Source organism: Manis javanica, chromosome 11 (assembly GCF_040802235.1).
Source record: "Manis javanica isolate MJ-LG chromosome 11, MJ_LKY, whole genome shotgun sequence".
NCBI lineage: Eukaryota > Metazoa > Chordata > Mammalia > Pholidota > Manidae > Manis > Manis javanica.
The window spans coordinates 114,060,313-114,075,453 of record NC_133166.1 but is presented as its reverse complement, the minus strand read 5'-3'; the positions used below and the strand labels follow the sequence as shown (position 1 = coordinate 114,075,453).

The 15,141-nt window shown below is 61.4% G+C and overlaps 2 protein-coding genes and 1 non-coding gene across 11 annotated transcripts; 2 read left to right on the top strand and 1 right to left on the bottom strand.

Moving 5' to 3' along the window:
• The first annotated feature begins 4,073 nt into the window (after positions 1-4,073).
• IFITM5 (interferon induced transmembrane protein 5) lies at positions 4,074-5,067 on the top strand. Its single transcript, XM_037002473.2, has 2 exons — positions 4,074-4,265; positions 4,855-5,067. The coding sequence occupies exons 1-2, from the start codon at positions 4,074-4,076 to the stop codon at positions 5,065-5,067; spliced, it is 405 nt and encodes a 134-aa protein (XP_036858368.1).
• Positions 5,068-8,249: 3,182 nt separating this feature from the next.
• On the bottom strand, positions 8,250-13,838 carry PGGHG (protein-glucosylgalactosylhydroxylysine glucosidase). 9 transcript variants are annotated; one of them, XM_073217448.1, is made up of 15 exons: positions 13,684-13,838; positions 13,455-13,515; positions 13,042-13,325; positions 12,575-12,785; positions 12,063-12,498; positions 11,136-11,255; positions 10,563-10,694; positions 10,241-10,352; positions 10,036-10,108; positions 9,817-9,953; positions 9,579-9,712; positions 9,359-9,454; positions 9,072-9,169; positions 8,785-8,996; positions 8,250-8,680 (listed from the first exon to the last, which is right to left on the bottom strand). In XM_073217448.1, the coding sequence occupies exons 3-15, from the start codon at positions 13,298-13,300 to the stop codon at positions 8,505-8,507; spliced, it is 2,196 nt and encodes a 731-aa protein (XP_073073549.1). In that variant the 5' UTR covers positions 13,301-13,325; positions 13,455-13,515; positions 13,684-13,838; the 3' UTR covers positions 8,250-8,504. The 9 variants fall into 9 exon arrangements, with proteins under 9 accessions (XP_073073549.1, XP_073073550.1, XP_073073552.1 ...); XM_073217449.1 differs by having other exon boundaries at positions 13,042-13,308; XM_073217451.1 differs by having other exon boundaries at positions 8,250-8,619; positions 13,684-13,837.
• Positions 13,839-14,991: 1,153 nt separating this feature from the next.
• On the top strand, positions 14,992-15,117 carry LOC118969127 (small nucleolar RNA SNORA20). Its single transcript, XR_005057016.1, has one exon. It is a non-coding gene; the product is annotated as a small nucleolar RNA SNORA20 (small nucleolar RNA).
• The last annotated feature ends 24 nt before the right edge of the window (positions 15,118-15,141 follow it).

The window sequence follows — 15,141 nt, the reverse complement described above, 5'->3', positions numbered from 1 at the left end:
ATAAACAATAAACAGTAAAAGGCAGGAAGGATTCCACCTTAAAGATAAGATTGCATTTTAATACCCAAGAAGTTAAGAGGTTATAAATTCTTAACTTACTCTTTAGCAAACAATACCTTGGCTCACCTTGGGGGGCTGAGCAGGTGGCCTTGTTTCATATGCTTCCAGACCAAGATGCTGGTATCTCAGAAAGAAATCAGAGGAAGTTGCTTGTGTTAACTCTAAATATTCAGAGTCCACATCCCTAAGCTTTTTTCATGTTCTCGAAAAATCCTCAACTGTCTATAAAATCCCCTAGACAACGCACCACTACGGACTCTCTTGTCCCCTCCTGGCGTGAGCCGGGAGCTCTGTCCTTTCACGGTATCTCTAAATAAAAGCCTGTACCTTGCTCTGCTACTTTGAGTGTTTGTGAAGCTTATTCTTGGGCTCTGCAAACAAGAACCCCAGCATCACTTAGGCAGGGTCCAAAAGCCCCCTCATTAGCATAACAGAAGACACTTGCCCGCTCTCAGTACTTGGGAGGTTACAGGGCTTTAGGGGCTCTGTGCTGGAAAGGCAAATATAGATTAAATATATCTTATTATAAATCACAATATCTCAACAAAGTATTATTGGTCTCTCTTTTACATGGGATACATGGTGTCAAGGAATCATGGGGCTCTAGGCCCAAATCACACTGTCAGTGCAGCCCCAGCCCCTGGCCCCTCTGTCAGTGCAGCCCCAGCCCCTGGCCCCTCCCAGCAGGCATTTCCTCTTCCCCTGGAGTAAAGCAGGTCACAGGGTCAATGGCCTGCTGGGTAAGAGCCATGACTGGGCAGCAGGCCAGATGGAGGTGTCTGGAATTGCTCCCCCCTACCCACCCAGCCTGGGAGAGAAATCAAAAACAGTATCTCATCCTGGGAAGATAATCAGAAATTAGTGCCACCCTCAAAGCCCAGTGGGTGCTGGTCCCCCAAACCTCCATTTCATTCACCAGTTTGGTCTCTGGTGGAGACAGGGGACAGCCGTAGGGGGACCAACCCAGGGGATCCCTAGGTGAAGCTGCTGCACCGGACTCAGACCGACCTGGCCCGGGGCTGGGGAGTGTGTGCCCAATGGGTGAGGGCACTCTTTCCTGTCCCATCTCTAAAGGTGGGCAAGGGATGGCAGGTGAGCCGCTGGCAGAATTGCCCACCACGAGAAGAGCTGTTGGACCCACCGAGTCAGAGCTTTGGGCAGACCCAGCAGCAATGCAGTTGAGAATGGGGGTGGAATGTTCTGGATCAAACAGGCAGGCTGCCCTGACCCTGTGCAATCCCTTACTGCTTCCAGCACCTGCCCTTCTACTCACACCTGAGGCTGAAGGGGGATCCCTGTAGGACCAGATAACAGAGAAGGAAGAATTCCCAGCCTGGTTCTCCATGGGTCAGTTCAGTATGAGGGAGAAAGCCAGAGAGAGATGGGGCTGCACTGCAGCCCCCGCCGGTGGCCTGACGACCTCTGTGAGGGAAAGGCCCCCATGGACAGAGCTGCAAGCCCGTTACTCACTGGACCCTTTGCCCCAAAGGGGGGCATGTATTGGGGTGTGGTTGCTTGCCCTGTTGCCAGACCTCAGGGGCACCTCTCAGGGCTCAGAGCATTGACCCTGGGTCCCACATCAAGTGTCATACCCAGTGGCGGGACATAGCTCAGACCTGCCAGTTGGCCCACACCATTCCACCCTAAAGCTGCCTGCTGGACCAAGCAGAGCAGACGTGGTCGTCCAGAGGGTGGACACCCTTCCTGGCTCAAGGTGTCAGTCAAACACCTTGGTGAGGTGGTGGTGGTCAGGGGTAGGACAGTTGTGTCCAGGGCCCAAGGACAGGACTGCCTCCCGTCACTTCCAAGACCACTGGCGCCTTCCCAAAGGGAACGTTTCCAGCCGAGGACGACAAGGTACTGTTGGTCCAACAGCTTTGGATGCCTCAAGGAGTTCCTCATGTGAGGACCACGTGATGCTAGTCCTGGGGAAGAGGGCCGGCTGCTGCTGCTTGTTGGTGGGAACAAAGCACCCTCCGGCCCAGTTCTGATGGTAGAGACATGTGCCCAGCAAGGGCAACGAAGGCCTAAACCTCAGAGGAGGTCGATCAAGCATTGCTGGGCCTAGCAATGTAGTAGCTGAGGGCAGGGAGAAGGCGGGCTGGGTTCTGGAGGAGCGACTTCAGTGTGGCCCTGGGCCCAGCTGCAGCAGCGGGATCCAGAGCTCATCCCGGTCACTTCACTCTTCCGTGTTTCCCCAGGATGACCAGCCTCCTGAGGTCCGGAGGGGCTGCTCCCAAAACCAACAGGAAGAAGCCCTGGTGAGCAGCTGCTGTGGACTGTGACTGTCCTTGTGATGTGTGTTCAGAACCCGCCTTCGGGGAGGAGGGCTCACTCCCCAGCTGCTGGGGGCTGCCTTTGTGGGGGAAAATGCTGCCACTTGAGGCCACACCTCTTACAAGGAGCATCCTGCTTCCACTGTCTGACCAACACAAGGGTGCAGAGACCTGGGCCCTTCGCCCTGCTCTGGACATCTCCAAAGGGCTGTCCAAGCTCCGGGCTCCCGAGGGGCCAGCCCAGGTCTTTGTCCAGCTGCCTGCGGCTCATCTGCCTCCCCCTGCACCCTCCCCCAGCCTTCTACAGGGCTGGGCCTCCTTCTCTACATCCTACACAGAGCCTGCTGCCCAGGGGCCACAACCTGGGGCAGTCTGGCAGGGCCTTGTTAGCCCCTGGATCTCAGCTGGAGTGAGGAGGGCGCACTGCAGGGCTCTGGGCAGGGGGGACCTGGCCTGTCCTCTACTGTGACAGGTCCACTCCCGCTGCAGCCCTGAGGACCCAAGCACAGCGGCTGCACTGATGTGGGAGGGGAGGGGCCTCGGCCTCAGAGGCGGTGGGGACAGCCAGGTGCTGCAGTGCCTTGGCAGGTAGGGCCACATGGACTTGGTGTGGGGGCGAGGGGGCAGGGTAAGCCAGCTGGATGGGTGGAGCCGACATGCCCTGCCCTGGGGCAGGCCAGGTAGATGAATGCAATGGACTGGACTGAATGCTCCTCGGCCTCCAAATTTGTATGTTGAACTCCTAATGCCCAGTGTGTTATTAGGTGGGGGTTTAGCAGGTAGTTAGGTCAAGAGGGTGGAGCCCAAGTGATAAGATTTGTTGTAAAGCAGACTCCACAGAGCTCCCTTGCCCCTTCTGCCATGTATGGGTACAGTGGGAAGTTGGCTGTGTGCACCCAACAAGACAGTCTTCCCAGAACCCCACTGTGCTGGCACCCTGATCTTGGACGCCAGTCTTCAGAACTGTGAGGAATAAAAATCTATTGCCTATGAGCTACCAGGTCTATGGTACTTTGTTATCACAGCCGCAGCTGCCTAAGACAGGAGGTTTTAGAAGATCCTGAGGTCTCCTGTGTTGGAGTTAGGATGGTGATGCCGTGAGCCCTCCTCCGGAGAGCGGCACGTGGGTCTGCGAGTCTGGGGTTGGGGGAAGTCTGGCCCTTGGACATAAAGGGCAGTCATTGGTGTAGATGCATTTATAGCAAAAGGCTTCTGGGCCCTGAGAGGAAGATGAGACCAGGACAGAGCCCTAAGCTCACCCCCCCAAGCATGGTGGGCAGGAGTAGCCTGCCAGGGGGCTGAGAAGCAGCTGCCAGCCCCTGCAGGAGGGGCCCCAAAGCGGGCCTGGACAGCGCTCTGTAGCACTGACAGCAGTGTTCAGGTCCTGGGGTCCTGCTTCCCGCTCTTTTCTCCCTGGTGGCCCTCTTCGCCTGCTGAGCACGCCTTCCCAAGGCCAGGCCCTGGTGACAGCAGGTGCCGGGTTCTGGCGCCCCCTGGGGCTGTGGTCCTGAGGAGGGGGCCTGGACGGAGCGCGGCGGCACCGCCAGCCCCTGCGGCCGCGGGGGCGGGGCCCTGGGGGGCGGCCTGCAGCCCCCCGGGGCGCGAGGGCGGGGCGGGCGCGGCCGCAGCCTGTAATTTGTAGTTATATTTGGCGGGCCGCGCTGGGCGGCCGGGTATAAGCGGCCGGGCGCCCACCCTCCCGTCCGCCCGAGCGAGGAGGAGACGGCGCTGGAACCCATGGACACCGCGTACCCCCGCGAGGACCCCCGGGCGCCCGCGCCGCGCAAGCCCGAGGGCGTGGCCCCCTCGGCCCTCCCGCCGGGGGCGCCGGGCCCCCCGCCTCGGGACCACTTGATCTGGTCGGTGTTCAGCACCCTCTACCTGAACCTGTGCTGCCTCGGCTTTCTGGCGCTGGCCTACTCCATCAAGGTGGGCGCGCCGGTGGGGGGCCGGATCCGCGGGGCTGCCGGGCGGGAGGGCTGTTTCCCGGCCTGCTTGTCAAGCTGGGTGCAGCAGGACCCCACGGGCGCTGCTTGTGAGGGGCTGCCCGACAGCATGGCGATGGCCGAGCGCCTCACCTCACCGGGGCCCCACCGCAGAGGCGGGGTGCTGTCACAGCCAAGGGGGGCCTAGTCCTAGCCCACCCAAAAGAGCAGAGAAGTCATCGGGGGTGGGGGGGATGTTAGCCAAGGACGTCACTCCCATCAAACAGGGGCTTTTCACACGCTGGGGGCTCCCTTCAGCTCCTGGGGTGGGGGTGGGGGTCCTTGGAGGCTGCTGCCAGCCTGATGTCCACTGGGCCCGTAGCTGGAGCAGGACGCAGGGGTCCCCAGAGGGCCAAGCTGTGAGTCCAGTTGGGGGTATGAGGGGGGTGGGTTGAGCCCAGGGCAATGTCCCCTCAGGGGACCCCTCCATCCAGATTTTGGGTCCAGTATGGGTCCTCCATCGGCTGCCTGGTGGGGGAGGCAAGGCCCTCAGGCGGCAAACCCATGCACAGACCTGGCCTGCTGGTCCCCAGGCCCGAGACCAGAAGGTGGCCGGAGATTTGGAGGCAGCCCGGCGCTTCGGCTCCAAAGCCAAGTGCTACAACATCTTGGCCACCATGTGGGCATTGGTGCCACCCCTGCTGCTCCTGGCGCTGGTGGTGACCGGTGCCCTGCACCTGTCTCGGCTGGCCAAGGACTCTGCCGCCTTCTTCAGCACCAAGTTTGATGACTCAGACTACGACTGACAGCTGGACTCTGTCCCCATCCTGACCCAGGGCCCCTGACCCCAGGACACCCACCACCATGGTGCTGCCCCAAGGGCTCCAGCCTGACCCCCTGGGGTCCCCACTCTGTTGCAGGGCCTGGTGCCCTTCCCCCAGCCCCAGCCTGGGAACCTAACACTGACCCTGAAGAGCCCCCATTTAGACCCTGACCCTTACCTTACTGCCCCCAGCTCAGACCCTCCCTCCCATCAGCCATCCCTGTTTCACAATTAAAAGCACGGAGTTCTAGAAAATGCCTCCTGGAGCTTGTTCCTGGCTGGCGTTGGGAAGGGAGCTACCCTAGGGACCCCCGCAGTCGGATCCTCTTGGACTGACCCCAGCGTCGACAGGCGACATCCCGTTCCATCTGTGGGGTTGCCCTCTTTGCTCAGGCACTGGGTGGCTTGTGGTTTCTGGGGTGGAGGTGCCTCAGTATTTTAGAATGAAGTTTGGGAACCCAGGCTTTGGACTCTGCTGCCCTGCCGGGTGCTGTGGATTAGTGGCCTGTCTCCCAGAACGTGGGTGGTGTCTTCCCAAGTCCACATCTGCCCATCCCTGAGTCTGTGTGCACACACAAGGTAAGTGGGAGCCCCTGGCTAGGGACCTCTCTCATTCTTGTCTTTATGTTCCTCGATGGACTGGGCATGTGCTGACCTTCTTGAGGTCACTCTGACATCCTTGTGACCCCTGTGTCCCTTAATTCTGAGAAATTCCAGTTCTCCCCTCCTGGGTCAGTGAGGCTGGTCATGCTGTTATCAGGCACATAAACCACACACATGCACAGGATCACACACCCACACACCACACCTGCCACTTGGGGAAGTGCAGTGACGCTCCAGGAGAGCATGTGGGTGCATCCCAATGGCACCTCCCCTCCTTCACTCTGGCAAACTGCTCTCCTCTGTTCTGCTTGTTGAGCTAGTCCAAGTTCAAGAAGCAGACACCAAGCTGCAGAGCTGCGGCGGACAAAGCCACGTGAGGGAGAGAGCCAGATGCGGGGCGCCTGCGCCAGGGCCTGTCTCTGCACACAGGGTTGTGCAGAGGGAAAAAATTGGGGGATGAGGACATTTTCTGAGCATCTTTGCTGCTAGCTGCGTGTCCTTGTATTATTTCACCTCCCTCGTGTGCCTCTCCCAACCAGAGAAGAGCCTGGCAGAGACGGGATGGGGAGGGGGACTGCTAAATACACACACACCCTGTGTGGCTAGGGGTGAGGCCCCTTGGGCCTCACTGTGGCCAGGACAATGAAAGGGCAGGCTAATTGCAGGGGCCTTAACCGCAGGGTGGCTCACAGTTTTGAGCACTCCACCCAGGGCCCCTTCCCTCCCAAGGGAGCCCCCTTTCCCTGGGCTGGGTGGAGGTGTCTCTGTCTAGCTGCTGTTCTTGGAACCCCCAGAATACCCTCCCTCCTGTGGCAGCAACAGCAGGCCTAGCTGTCTCCACAGCAAGCATAGAGGGTGTCCTGGCCACATGCCAGCAGTGCCCAGCCCCAAGCTGGAGTGTGTGCTGCTCCAAGACAGCCCTGGAGGTTGGTGTGTGCTGGCTGGGGCCTGGGATAGGGATGAAAAGCCGGCCTGTGCTGGGCCCTGGTCCCATGACGACCAAGGGCAAAGTCAGTACTTGGGCCAGGGGAGAGACGGAGGCCGACTCTGGTCCCAGGTATGGCTCGAAGAGGGGCTAGGAGCAGGGGTGAGCCTGTGTGTGGCTGAAGACAGATCTCCAAGCATGGCAGGGTCCGCTGGTCCCCACATTTGGTGAGGGGAGCAGAGATTGTCTGGCCTGTGCCCAGGTGCTGAGGACAGAGCAGGCAGTCAAGCCGGGTGTAGACGGGGTTCACCAGCAGCCCACGCTGCCCCATGCCGTCTCCTAGGCAGGCTAGGGGCCCTGGCCTAGTGTAGGTAATTGGCTGCCATGGGACCCAGAGCAGCCACTCCACTATGTATCCCCCTGCCACAGCACCTCCACTCCGAGCTGAAGGCTGCACACACGTGGGGTGCAAGCAGCAGGTCTCAGGCTGCATTGGGCTTGTGGGCACAGGACCACCTTCTACCCGCCAATCCCTATGCCGACATCTGGCTAATGGGCTGCAAAGATGAGTCTGTTGGCCTTTGCTGCACGGCCAGCAGTTGATAGAGAGCCTGTGCCCCACTGAATTCTGGCCCCACTGCCCCAGGCCGCATGTCCTCGGGCAGTCAGCACCGATGGCATGCCCGTCTGCTACTTGCCCTGCTGTGTCCCCACATGCTCTCCCACAGAAACACAGAGACAGGCCCTGGCGCAGGCGCCCCGCATCTGGCTCTCTCCCTCACGTGGCTTTGTCCGCCGCACCTCTGCGGCTTGGTGTCTGCTTCTTGAACTTGGACTAGCTCAACAAGCAGAACAGAGGAGAGCGGTTTGCCAGAGTGAAGGAGGGGAGGTGCCATTGGGATGCACCCACATGCTCTCCTGGAGCGTCACTGCACTTACCCAAGTGGCAGGGGAACTCATCCATTAAGAAACCCTCACTTCCAGGAGGGGCACACCAGCCTCTCACAGAGACGAGGCTTTGCTGGCACTGACGTGCAATTCCTCTGGACTCACCAAGATTGGGTGGCAGAAGTGTCACACCTCATTCTTAGGAAACCCGAGGGTGACGTGCCAACTGAGGGGATGAGGGCCCAGGAGAGGTCGGGCAGAGCCTCCAGCCACGGCAGCCTGCCCGGGACAGATGGGCCCAGGGCCACGGCCTTGTGCCCATGCACACTTGGCCCTGGTCCTTCGGGCTGGTCAGCGCTCGGCACCCCATTCCCTTCACTTCCTCGCTGCGGAAAGGCACGCGATGAAGGCTTGCAACCTGACTCAAGTGGTCCAGAGGCCAGAGCGGCCAAGGGCTGAGAATGCTGAGTCCCACCACGGCCCCATATCAACTGTGTGATGTCCCTTTGGGGTGGAGCTGCAAGGAGAGCCCCGCGTGACCCCACAGGGGACAGGCCCCGCCCTCCACCCAGAGGCCCGGGCCTGCCCACAGCGTCTTCGGGGTGCAGGTGCAGGTGTGGGCCCAGAGAGGCCGGCAGGGAGGTGGCTGGTGTGGGAGGCTGCGGGGAAGCCACCTGGGGAAGCCACCTGGGGAACAACACCATCTGGGGTGTTTAGGCTGGGGAGGGCTTGAGGCACACAGTCTTGAACTGGCTAAAAATTGGACTTTACGTAGGGCCTGAGCTGGGCTGCAGAGGATGGTAGGCCCGGAGGGGGTCAACGATAGGTGGTGGCGACCGTAGAAAGAGTGGTCAAAGGGGAGCACCCGAGGGCCCTAAGGCCAAAGGGCCCTGTTGTTCAAGGGCAGTGCCCAGGACAGTGCCCGGGTGAAGACACGGTGGGGCTGCAGGGCCCAGTGAGTCCCAGAGGGGGTCCTGTGGGCTCTGGTGCTGGTGTCAATGTCTTCAAAAGATTCTCCCATGTCTTCTCTCAAATTCTCTTGGAGGAGAACTTGCTGGTTCTGCTACGGGAGTGACCTCTGTATCCGGCCAGCTGAGTAGGGGAAGTAGACCTTGTGTCCTGTAGGGCGAGTGGGCACCCTGTGGGTGAGGGCACATACCCTGGCTCTCTGGCATGACTCCTGCACACGCAAGTGCAAGACGGCCTCAGGGACCTGAACCCATCCACCCGGCCCCACATGTGACATGCCCTGGACCCGTGGGTGGGTCTGGGGTGGCTGCCTACCAGGGGGAAGGGGGAGCCTAGCCTGTGATGGCCACAGCTCAGCCTCCAGCAGGGGGGCCCAGGGCCCTGCCTGGGCTGTGACCTCAACTGCCACAGAGCCCTGAGAAAAGCAGAAGTCAAACTTGTTCCCCTGGTAGAAGATGCCAGAGACACACACTCCAGAGACCCCCGCCGGACACATGGGGTCGAAGGTCAGGCCACTATGGGTGATCCTAGTGGGAGGGGGAAGTTCTGTGAGGAGGGTGGGTGGAGACAGGTGACCACCCTCTGCTGGCCACTACACTCACCTGAACCCCGTGAACCCAAAGAGTGCTGCCTGCAGGAAGCCCCCCATGCCTGTCAGGAAGTTCACAGCACCTGAACCATCAGCGTTCTCCGTCCACACCTGCAGGGGGCAGCGCAGTCAGGGCCTGGACCCTGAGGACACGCCCTCCTGAGGCTATGTCCCTGCTCCCAAAGGGGACCAAGGTCAGGGCTGTGACCCCCTGAGGCTGAGCTTCCACACCCACCAACTGGGGCCCTGGTAGGAGGCAGGTGTGGTCAGCGTGTAGGTGGAGGCCACAGACAGACTGACCTTGAAGGGCTCGGTGATGTTGGCAAAGCTCCTCTCCAGGAGGCCCCACGCCCGCTGGGGGTCCTTCAGCTCCATCCAGCCCACTGCAAACATGCTCTGGAGTCAGGAGTCAGAGGTCAAAGGACAACTGGGGTGAGGCCCACTGCGCTGGGAGGGAAGACTGTGGCCAGTGGGACAGGGCCAGGCGGCCGTGAGGACCACCACCCCACAGTCTCCTTACCCAGGTCATGGCAGGACCCTGGGGGGACGTCGCAGCCTCATAAATCTCCAGGTTGTTCCTGCGAACGTGAGGACTGAGGGGGAACGGGACGGGGTATCCCAGGAGCACGACGTCTGCCTGCTTCACCTCCTCTCCTGGGGGGCAGGAGCTACTGAGGGAGGTGTTAAGGGGACATCCAGGGCAGACACAAAGTCCTGCGGACAGGGAGGGGCCCCTAAGGGGCTTTGAGTCCACTTACCAGGTTGGTACCCATCGAACTCTGGGTGGAAGTGCCGCTTTGGGTCAAAGGGCACCTTGATCTTATCAGCCACCACCAGCCACTGGTTGGGGACAGGCTGACCCAAGTCGCAGGCCAGGACGGCAGCAAAGTGCAGGCTAGGGGTGGAGTGGAGGGGCTGGTGCTGGTGCTCTGGCTGGACCCCCCACTGTGGGGTGGGGCGGGGGGCTAGGGTCTGACCTGTTCTGGACCAGGATGTTGGTGTACACAGAGTTGTTGACGCCTGAGTGGTATTCATCGGGGGGCATGACTCCTTAACACGCAAGTGCAAGACAGCCTCAGGGACTTGAACCCATCCATGTGCCCCACATGTGACCGTCCGCTCTCTGTCCCCCCGTCCCCCACCGTCCCCCACATGCCCTGGCAGTGGCCCTCATGTCCTTACCCCTCAGGTGGTACCTCTCCTCCCCAGGGCTCCACTCCACACGGCTGCACCAAAACTCAGCTACGGCTCTGACCACGTCCCAGCCACCAGCTTCTCTGAAGAGCTGTAAGTCCTGGGGGGGGGAGAGTGGGACGTGGCACCCCGTGATCCCCATCCCCACTGGTCAGTGTTTCTTGCCAACGCCTACCCTTCCGATTGCCCAGAAATGCGGGCCAGGCTCTGAGCTGCTCCACAGGCCTGGCCTGAGAATGAAGTCGTGGTGGGGAGGGGAGTATGGGCACACGGGGTGGCGCTCACACTTGGCAGGCATGTGCTGACCCACCTGGGTGGCGTGGTAGTACAGCTGGAAGGCCAGCACCACGGCCCCATTGACGTGGATCTCCTGGGTACCATAAATAGCCTCAGGGCACACTTCCAGGCCAGAGCCTGCACTCTCCCACGCGAACTTGGCGCCCTGAGGAGTCAGGGGGATGAGCAGATTTGACTCTGTTCTCAGGGGACCAGGGGTAGCCCACCCATTTCCTGACTCTCTCAGCTGTCAGTTGTGGGGGGCAGAGATAGGGGCGCCGACTGTTCCGGTGTCCTCACAGGAGCCTGAGGGCTCTGAGTGCCCACTACGTGTCTCCACCATGGGCCACGTGGCTTCTGCCTGGTTTCCACTGTGTGCTGACCCTGGGGCAGGGCAGTGGGGAGACCCTAGCTGAGACCCAGCCCGGTTGTCGCTCTAACCTACACGGTGCAGCTGGGAAATGCTGCTGAGCCCATTATAAGAATCCAGGAGGTCCAGGCCCATGCAGAGAGAGGCCCGAAAGGATGAGGGGTGCAGGCCTTGGAGAGGTGTGGGGACATCAGGCCTTTAGGGGCCCTGTAGGCTGGGTGCCCAGGACCCCCTCACCTGGTAGCCAAGTTTCCGGGCATTGTCCAGGGCCCCACTCAGCGTCCGGATGCGGTATTCCAGGAGAGTCCTGGCGGCCTCTGGGTGGAACATCAGGATATTTGGGAACATCCAGAGATCCTATGAGCACAGCCAAGGGTCCCTTATTCTGAGCTCCCACACCCTTCTCTCTCCCTGACCTGCCCCCATCCTGCCCAGGCGGTGCCTCAGAGCCAGCATGCTCCATGCTGCCCACCTGGGTCTGTTCTAGACCCTCCTTGCCCACTCCATGTCCCCACCTCCAGCCCAGAAGCTCCTCAGGTCTGGTCCCCAGCCCAGTGCTTTACCTTCCCAGTGGGCATCTGGGTCCACCCAGGGGCAGCCAGGGTGGGCACCACCAGCTGCCTGGCCTAGAGTGGAGGACACAGCCTCCCTGAGCCTCACCTGTAAGGTGCCCAGGTGGTGGCTTCTCAAGTCAGGTGATGCTGGGCCCTTCTCACATCCAGGACATACCAAGGCCCAGCTCCGCCCCCTCCTCCACCCATGCTTCCGTCAGCAGCCACAAGGCTCATTCGGGAACACACCTCTGTCCACATCTCTCCCCTCGTTAGTCCCCACGGCTCCTGCAGCCCCCCTACAGCTGTTCTGCTTGCCTCGATGAGGGCCCCTCCACCCTGGTCAGATGCCACATACCCTCTGATCTCTGGGACTTTGAACTTCTGGCCTCCTTGCCTGAATCACTCTTTTCCATCAAACTCCTACACATCCTTTGTCTGAGCCACTACCTCCTCCTCCAGGAAGCCTTCCCTTCTGCCATGACCCCTGTACTTCGCCAATCACAGCCACCATCCCAGGTAGGGCAGAGGCAGTGGCTCTGCCTTCACCCTCAGCCACAGGACCCTCCACACCTGTGTGCTGCTTGCCCTGTGGGGGGTAAATGGTGCACACCTGGTCCCAGAAGACGTGGCCCCAGTAACATTCCTCACGGCTCCCGTTGGAGAGGCCCCCAGGGCTGAGGCCCTGGCAGAGGTCTCCTGGGGCCCCAGGCTGGGGCAAAGCACTGAGCAGGTAGTAGAGGGCGCCACGCAGAGCCTGGCGCAGGGGCATGGGCCCCTCCACATCGAGGCCACAGGCTGCCCAGAGCTGGGCCCAGGCCTGGGTATGGGCAGTGTAGAGAGCGCCCCTGGCCTGCAGCTGCAGGGCCTCCGCCAGGCAGACGTGGACCTCAGCCTGGCTGCCACCCACCACGGTCAGGAACTCCCAGGTCCTGTCCTCCTCTCCTTCCCCCAGGGTCAGAGCCAGGGGCACAGGTGTCCACAGCATATGCACTTCCTGCTGCAGCCCCCCAGGCTGCTCAGGGGTGAGTGTGTGGCCATACAGGTACCTGCAAGAGCACGGCCATGTCTCAGGGACGGGGTCCCTCCTCAAGCCCCCCGGCAGGTCCCTGGTCCCCAGCTCACCGGGCTCCCTGGAAGTCAGGACCTAGATGCAGTTCCAGGTCTGGGCTGTGTGGGGAGAAGTCCGACCGCAGCAGCACCGTGATAGGCCAGCTCCCCGCAGCCAGGCGGGTGATGGACACACTGAAGGCCAGGACGTGTGGCAGCGTGCGGTGGGCATAGATGCACTGGGAGGCCCGGAAGCTGGGGCCCTCCACAGTGTGCAGAAAGGAGCCTGGGGAGGGGCGGAGGGGAAGACGGCACTGGCCCGCCCCACTTAGGGCCACTGCAGACACTTACAAAGCTGCTGGCCTTTCTACCCTGGAAAGCTTCAGCCGCATAGGGGAACCCAGGGTCCCACAGTTCAGGAGGCCTGCCTGGCCAGATGCCTCTTTTCTTTGTGAGTTGGGTGGGTTGGGATGGGACTGCTCTCTGCTCCCACTCCCCTGGGACACTGGCTTATGGGGGTGGGGGGAACCAGCAGCGGATACCTGTGTTAGTGTCCAGGACAAAGGTCTTGGTCAGCTGCTCTCCTGTCCCTGTAGGGGCCTCCAGCTGGACATTGAGGGGACTGGGCAGAACGGCCCGGTGCGTGTCCCCTCTAGCCCCATTGTACACACCACTCACATGCAGTGTGTCATGATACACACGTGTGCCCAGGTATGTGTTGGTCACAGTGGCCAAGAAGCGGGGGTCACTGGGCAGAGAATGGGCAGTGAATATGGTGGGGTCCTCGCCTGTGTCCTCCATGGAAAGGCCTGGTCAGCAGAGTGGCCTGTAAGAGGGAGGGTCGGGGGCCCCCCACAATTGGATGGGTCTTCCTCTTGTGCCTGTAAACCCCTAAAGCTCCCCTTGGAACTTGGCTGATGCCCCCTACAAATGGTGGGGAGGGGTGTGGCCTCACCTGGGCAGCCCGGATGCCCCAGTGCCCCCACTTTTGAGCCTCCCTGGAGAACGCCCTCGACCTGGGAACACAGACTCCCGTCAGCCTTCACCAGGCCTCTCCAGGCCGCACCCCCACGAACGCCGTCGTGTTAGGGCAAGTGAGGAGGCCTCCGCCGAGAGGACAACCGCGCTCCCGACGGCTGGGCTGGGGGCTTGGGGGTTGCGGAGGCCAGCTGCCAGGGGCTCACCGGTGCTAGTCCGGGCCGGGAAGGCGCAGCAGCCCGCGGCAGCGGAGTCGGCGGAAGGCTCCGCGGTCACCGCCCGTCAGGCCGCTGAGCGGGCGGGCGGGGCAGCTGGGACCCCACCCCCGGGGCGGGGCGATGAGGGTCAGCTGGGTCCCCACCTACGGGGCGGGATCCCCGTCCCCGGGGCGAGACCCCACCCCCAGGGCCGCGCGGGGCTGGCGGGAGGGACGGGGCAGCTGGGACCCCACCTACGGGGAGGGACGCTGCGGGGTGCAACTGGGATCCCCATCTCCGGGGCGAGACCCCACCCCCAGGGCAGTGCGAGGAGGGCGGAAGGACGGGGCAGTTGGGAACCCACCTCTGAGGCGGGACGATGGTGGGGGCAGCTGGGACTCCGCCCCCTGGGCGGGACAGCTCGGCCAGACACGACGCAGGCCCGAGACGGGGCTGAATCGGGCTGTGCCCTCACGTCCTTTCCTTTGTCTCCTTGGGGTTCGTTTGGGGACCAGGTGCAGCTGGTGCGCGGATGGGATCCGCGGGCACCTGCTTGAGGACCACAGTGTGACCTCTGACCTCACTGACACCCCCACGGTGGATCTGAGAGGCGGGGCTTTGACGCGGGTTGCCCCTCTGCTGTACGGGCTCTCTCCTTGTCGCCGTGCCATCCGTGTACCCCTTTAGAGAGGTGGTCTGGGGGTCCTCCTGGAGACATGCCCTTCGCTTCTCCCTGTGCCACCTTACGGTCTACATCTCCCCCCTGCCCACCTGGACGCTCCGCTGGGCCCTGGGCCTGTCTCCTTGTCTCCCTTAAGCTGCAGGGACCCAAATGTCTGCTCTGACCACTCAGCCCAGCCAGAGACGCTCAAACGGCGCGGAACCCACTCTCTGCAGCAGTCTCTCCCAGTACAGTCGATGGCCTGTCCGGAGCTCAGGCCCCCTCTGTCCCCACCCTACATCCATCTGTCCTGTTGGTCCCACCTCCCAGGGCATGCCAGCTCTCACGTCCTGTCCCCACCTCGTTAACAGAGGGCCACAGCCGTCCTGCGAGTAGTTAGGTCAGATGGTGCTCAGAGGCCCGCAGCGCTGGCCACCTCACCAGGAGGACAAGCCAAGTAGTGTCCCCAGCCCCTGCCGCCACCCACCCTGGCTTCCTTGCTGCTTCTGCACATTTCAGGGATGCTCCCCGTTATGGATTGGATGGTCTTGTCCCCTTCAAAATCCACCCGCTGAAATCTAACCCCAATGTGATGGTTTTGGAGGTGGGCCTCTGGGGCGTAATTAGGTTAAGAGCTTTCGAGAATGGGATCAGTCCTTCCCATTCATTGGCTGCTGTTGTCTTTCAATGGTATGAGCAGTTATCAGGGATAAAATAGCCTTGGGCCGTTGTAAAATGAGTTGGAGTGACTCCTTGGTCTCTTCTATGTGGTCTAGACATTGCTTCAAAAAAACAAAAATGAAAAC